Source organism: Anoplophora glabripennis, unplaced genomic scaffold (genome assembly GCF_000390285.2).
Source record: "Anoplophora glabripennis isolate ALB-LARVAE unplaced genomic scaffold, Agla_2.0 scaffold890, whole genome shotgun sequence".
Taxonomy (NCBI): Eukaryota; Metazoa; Arthropoda; class Insecta; order Coleoptera; family Cerambycidae; genus Anoplophora; species Anoplophora glabripennis.
In genome coordinates this window covers 56,984-63,860 of record NW_019417064.1, presented here as the reverse complement: position 1 = coordinate 63,860, position 6,877 = coordinate 56,984, and the positions used below count along the sequence as shown (strand labels likewise).

Genomic DNA, 6,877 nt, shown 5'->3' with positions numbered 1-6,877 from the left:
GAGGAGGGGAAAAAGTATAAAAGTTATAATGGGGTAATTAATAAATTTTATGGTCTTCCTAAGATTCATAAACCTCAATTGAGCTTGAGACCGATTATATCAGGCATCAATAGCCCCAATAGAGGTGTTGCACAATTAGTTACTAATATACTTACCTTGGCTTATGATAGTAATAATTCCTTTTTTGTGAAAGATTCTTTTGATTTTTGTAACTTTATTAATGAATTTCAATTACCCAATGATTATGTGATATTCAGTCTAGATGTCATAGCTCTTTTTAATAATATTACAATAGATTTAGCTAAACAAGCAATTAACCAACATTGGGACAGCATTAAATTACATTGCAAAATAACAAAAACTAGATTCTTACAGTTGCTGAATTTCTTGTTTGACTCCACAGTGTTCAGTTATAACAACAGTTTTTATAAACAAATTTTGGGGATGCCAATGGGTAGTCCAGTATCACCGATCCTTGCACAGTATGTGATGGATGATCTTGTGAACGAATGTTTGACAAAAATCAATTTTGAAATACCTTTTTTAAAAAAATACGTTGATGACATTGTGGTATGTGCTCCCTCAGATAGGGTAGTACAGTTACTTGAAGTTTTCAATAGCTATAACCCTTTTTTACAATTTACCATCGAACGAGAGGACACCAATAAGAGTGTACCCTTTTTGGACACAAGACTCATTAGGAGAGAGGATAACTCTCTCATAACATCTTGGTATAGGAAACCTGGATCATCAGGCACATTTTTACATTATGAGTCTTTCCACACACAACAACAGAAAATCAATTTGATTCTGGGTATGAAAACTAGAGTAATAGCTACAAGTCATCATTCACTTAAAAACATTAATTTACAACAATTGTACAATTTATTTATTAAATGTGGTTATCCACCGCCTCTTCTTAAAAGTCTATTGTTCTCGAGATCACAGTTACAGGGTGTTCAAGACTTTCGGAATAATAATTCAGTAATACAAAATGTTCATTATTTTTCAGTACCACATTTAGGTGCTGTTTCTTCCAAATTAAAAAAATGTTTGTCTGGACAAGGTGCTGCCAAGTTGGCTTTTAAAAATCATTTAACGGTAAATAATCTGTTCACTAAATTGAAAGATAAAGATCTTCTTTTGCAGCGGTCCAGTGTAGTTTATTGCATCCCATGTATGGAATGTGATTTGAAATATATAGGTCAAACAAAACAAAAACTAAAAGATAGAGTTACAGCACATAAAAGTGATATACGACTGAATAAACACAGTTGCATGTTGGCAAATCATTGTTTATCCTCTGGACATAGTATGAATTATGACGAAATTTTAGTATTAGATTCAGAAACAAACCATAAAAAAAGAAAATTTTAAGAGAAGGGTCATATTGCAAGGGAAAGCAATCCAATGACTGATATCGATGGTCTCAGCGTAATTTATACTTTTTTATTAAATCAATATTTTAATAACAGGGACAGCCTTTCAGGCGACAGCCTGTATAGTGGTATGTGACCTTTGTTGTTATTTTTGTTTAATAATAATACTAATTAACAGTTTTAAAATTTTTGGTAGAGTTTCCCCGTTCTCCGTATAAGTATTACGGGAACAAAAACTTTACTATTTTTTCACTTTTTTCCTCCTTATCTGATATTCGTACCTAAAAGACAGGCGACATTTTTCATTTTGTTTGATTTCGGCTCTAGTCTACCGTTGTTATAGATTTTAAAAATTTTGATATTTGTACAATTTTCCGTTTTTAAAACTGTGATGTTTTTATTTTATTGTATTGACGACCTATGTCCGCTGTAAGTAATTTTAATTGACTATTTTATAAGAAAATTTTAATTTGTATCCTATTGTAGTTTTTTCCTGATGAAGAAACAAAATATAGTTTCGAAAGCTTGAAAATTTAAGAGTGTAACTTTTTTATCCTTGGCTGCATCCCCGTCTAAGAAAGAAATTTGGTATATATATATATTTCATTTATCATCATTTGCACATGAGAGGCCTGTAATTACATATAACTCATACAAACGAGGCCCGTTTTGCACAAGCGAGGCCCGAAATCGGGCCTCGCATGTAAAATGCGTGTATGTACAGTTATTTTCCTTTCCCTGGCCCCCCTGTAGCAAACTGTCACTTTTCTTTTTGGTCTTAGAAGTGATGTGCATATCACCTCTTATACAGTTTTTAGTTCATTCAATATTACGTAGGGGTCGCCTCAGTAGTCCTGTATATAATTGGGAGTAACAAATGCGAGGCCCCCCTACATACGTTACATTTACAAAGCAATTGCAAACTCCGAGGCCCTTAAACATGGCAACAGTGCTAATTTATTAAAGCATAGGCTAGGTGTCTTTTCCAAGCGTTTTAATAATTTTCTGTAAAATATTTGTAATAAGTGTATGCTATAGAATACTCTTCCGTGCATTAAAAATTATCGAAAATTCAGTGCAAGAAATCGTGTTGCTTATAAATAGCTTGAAGTTCATTTTGAATGCGTTTTCTTAAAGGCAACACACTTTGAATGCTGAATTTTGAGATTGTTTTTAATACACGAAATATATTTATTAAACTATTTCCAGAACAAAACAGAACAAGNCACTGCAGTGGCAAACAACGTATGTTGTTATGTTACCGATTCATCAGTTAAAATGTCAACCTCAGAGGATGAAGATGCTCTTTTATTTGTACAACTTGCTAACCTAAATGCTAAAAATCAGGAGAAGAAGAAGAAAAAACACTACTGGGTTCATCCTCTTTGGCAGAAAAATAAAAAATTTGGAATTTTTAACGTTTATAAAAAGGATTTGAACTTGGACGACCAAAAATTTAAACTTTTCTATCGAATGAAGAAAGTGACATTTTGCAAGCTACTGACAAAACTACGACCTATGCTTAAAAAAAAAGGATACAAACTTCAGGAATCGTGTTTCTCCCGAAGAAAGACTTCTAGTAACATTGCGGTAAGTATATATAAAAAATATTAATAGACATTTATTAACCAAATACAAACTTATTTTATGACATTGTTTTGAAAAGCATATTCATTATTTGGTAAAAATGTGTCTCCTAAAAATTATTTTGATAACCATACTGAATATTTGGTAATAATGTATCTTGTGTGGGTGGTGGATGTCCTGTCGAAAACGAAATGTCTTGATAAGATGGTTGCGAATCAGCTGTCTTAGAGTTACTACATGCTGTAGAGGGACGTCTAGAATGCATGCTGTGTGCACCAAGCGATGAATAACTTCCAGACGTTGGGGAGAAGAGAGGTACAGTAGTATGAGATACTACTGGCTCGTCCAAGATTTCATCGGCAAGATTGAGGACTCCTACTTTATATTTTCTTTTCTGCTTGTCAGTAATTTTTTTTAAATCAGACAATAGACTCAACAAAAATTGCATATCGGCATCATCATTGGTTAAAGCAGGTGGTTTATACGGTGCTTGCTTCTTTTTTTCAAAATACTCAAAGGCAGATTTGTTTACGACTTCCAAAGTTTCTTCATTCTGAGTAGTTTTACTTCTTTTAGGTTTACGAGTATTTTCACTGAGTACTGACGAACTGGATAGACTTTTTTTTTGTTTTCCTTGCTTTGGATTAAGAGAATCGTTTTTTTCCAAACTATCTCGCTGAGATAAAATTACATCTGATACATCCTGGTTGACGTCTTCAGTAATCGACTGTTCATCATCACTATCGTGCTTTTTCCCGTGGTTGTTTTTGTAATTTCCAACTTCATTTGGACTTCCTAATTGTTCGGGTTCAAGCTCTTCGGTCTCTTGGTCTTCCGTAAATGTTTCTTCATCAAGCGTATCGGACGTTTAACTATTCTTTGAAGCTTCAACATTTCCTTTCGGTTGGCGTGACTTTGTGAACGGTAGAACAAAAGATATGTACTCTGAGAGATAGTATGAGCGTTTCGCTGATGCTCCAGATCCAGATGGCATGTAGGTCTTTAAATGTTTCGTGTAACTTCCACGTAGATTCCTTTTTTTGCAGTCTGCGATGGTAGCTGCAATAAAAACACATCATTAAGATATACAAATTAAGCGTAATACACAGAGTGTTAATAAATAGTATAGTAATAAATTACTTAATTATTGTGTTTCTTTCCAGGTATTTCGCAACCGGCTGCAATTTAAAGGCACTATCGTGTTATTTTTTGAGAGGTCATACTAGCGTTAGGGAAATAATTGCGACAACTTCAGAAGTAATTTGGAAAGTTCTACAACCAGCTTACCTTCCTAACCCTACCAAAGAAACATGGTTACAATCGGCTGGAAGATATTGGGAACTATGGAACCTACCAAATTGTGTGGGGAGTATAGACGGGAAACACATCAGGATCAAACGTCCACCAAAATAAGGTTCTGAATTTATTAATTACAAAGGGTATTTTTCCATTGTTTTGTTGGCTGTATCAGATGCAGATGGATGTTTCTTGACCATCGATGTAGGAGAGTATGGGCGAAACAGTGACTAGAGGGCATTAAAAGAAAGTAATTTTGGAAAGAAATTAGTCAACGGCACTCTAGACTTACCAGAGCCACATCCATTACCAGGACAAGACACAAATTTTCCATTTTATTTTGCAGCAGATGAAGCTTTCTCACTGATGTGTAGTATAATGCAGCCTTACCCTAAAAGAGGCTTAACAAATAGGAAGAGGGTGTTCAATGGTAGGTTATCAAGAGGTCGCAAATCAGTTGAATGCTCGTTTGGAATGATGTCATCCAAGTTTAGAATATTTTACAAAACAATTGATCTTAATATAAATACAGTCGACACTATTGTCCAAGCAGTATGCGTACTGCATAATTTTATTAAAAAAGAGGAAGGTGTGTTTTCGCGTCCGCGAGGCAAGAAAGGAAACGATAATGACATAGAAGTAGAAAATGAAGAACAGCAACGTGATCCGAGACTCTCAAATCAAACAAGAGCTACCAATCCAGCAATTGCTACACGGAAGAAGCTCTGCGATTTTTTCTTCACAGTGGACGGCTCACTTAAAGGTCAAAAAAGATTTTGTGTATGAAGACAAAACATTTTAGCTAGATATACAATGTCCCAAAAAAAGTAAAATATTTTTCAATATTATCCTACACACAATATAACATAAACATAAAACACACCACAGAAGTGAGACAACCCCCAAATCCAAAAGCCAAAGGCTTGTGCGGAAGGGGGCTACACTTGAAAAAAATATGTATAAGAACACTGGAGAATCAAAAACTAACTAAATAATGCCTTTAAATATATTTTTTTAAGAAACCAAATCTTTCATTACTTACCTCCTTCTCCAATGTCTTTCGCAATTTTGGCCCAGGCCCACTCTTGCACATGGTTCATATGATAATCCTCCCGCGTATTGTCATACAGACAGGGATATGCCTCTACAACGCTTACAAATTTTATGTTAAATTCGTGGTCGTCCCGCATGTTTTTAGTTTTTCATGAAAATTCACAAGGAAAACGCAGTTGCAATGCACAAAACCCACGTCGTCACCGCCCGCTTGCCATTCGAAAATTAAACTTGTTCGAGATTAGTGGCCCCAGACTGGCATCACGCCACCTGCAAAATACCACGTCACCGCTACTCCGTTTTGATACGCGCGTTTTCATTTGTTTACATATGCTTTAGCGATTCCACCTGCCACTTGGTCACCACGTCACTGCCACGTCACTTGCTGACCACTTCAGTGCGCGCCTTGCCTTATATTTACAAAGCAATTGCAAACTCCGAGGCCCTTAAACATGGCAACAGTGCTAATTTATTAAAGCATAGGCTAGGTGTCTTTTCCAAGCGTTTTAATAATTTTCTGTAAAATATATGTAATAAGTGTATGCTATAGAACACTCTTCCGTGCATTAAAAATTATCGAAAATTCAGTGCAAGAAATCGTGTTGCTTATAAATAGCTTGAAGTTCATTTTGAATGCGTTTTCTTAAAGGCAACACACTTTGAATGCTGAATTTTGAGATTGTTTTTAATGCACGAAATATATTTATTAAACTATTTCCAGAACAAAACAGAACAAGATAGAAATAAATAATTTTCGAGTTTTTATTGTTTCAATGTCGTTTTGGCTGTCAAGCCCAGTGCAATTTTCGCTGAAGTTTATTCTTATTGGGCTAAATTTTCAAAATCTTAATATTTTGTTGCTTCTTATAATGTGTCATTATTATATTTTTTTCAATTAATAAATTGAGTATAAAAAAAATTGTGAAGATTTTAAAAATAGGATAAGTAGACCGATCAAAGTAACTCATTTAGAGGGAAAAAAAAAAAAAATTGTTACCTGGATTTTTATAAGTGGAAATAGTAAAGGGGCTTATAATAAACGAAAAAAAAATAAATGCGTGAGCAGGGGCGGCGGAGGGTTGATTTTGGGGGTGGAAAACTTATGAAAAATTGTATCATTGGGATTTCTGGCGAAAGTTGACGTCAGACAAAAAAGTATTAAATACAAAAGTTGTAGATTATGCAAAAATCTACAACTTTTGTAGAGGTCATTTTTTAACATAACCTCAAAATTTCCGAGAAAAATGCGAAAAACAGGTTTTTTTCTGATTTTTCGTTTTTTATTTCTCATTTCCGCAAAAATAATTTAATTTTGACGAAACTTGGTGAAAGTATACCTTTCTCTGTCTTAAATAACCTCAAATTTTTTTAGATAAAAAAATCAAGAAGTTTCTGAGATATTCATTTTTTTCGGCCTGAAACACTTTTTTTTCAAAGAAAAATTCTACTTAAAAAAATCATCGTACAGAGTTCTGCCGGTAATCATTTTTTTCGTTTTGACATATACTTTTTGGTGAAATAAAAAAATTTGTAATCACAGTTCAAAAACATGCTCAAAAATG

The 6,877-nt window shown here is 34.1% G+C and overlaps 1 protein-coding gene across 1 annotated transcript in view; it reads right to left on the bottom strand.

Annotated features, from left to right (window-relative positions):
* LOC108913561 (lysophosphatidylcholine acyltransferase) overlaps positions 1 to 5,452 on the bottom strand; it is a 113,331-nt gene extending 107,879 nt beyond the window's left edge. Inside the window, exons 1-2 of the mRNA XM_023455892.1 lie at positions 5,305 to 5,452; positions 3,499 to 3,797 (exon numbers count right to left, since the gene is read on the bottom strand). Of these exons, the coding sequence (XP_023311660.1) occupies positions 3,499 to 3,797; positions 5,305 to 5,452 (447 nt within the window). The remainder of the gene's footprint in view (positions 1 to 3,498; positions 3,798 to 5,304) is intronic.
* Positions 5,453 to 6,877: the final 1,425 nt, after the last annotated feature.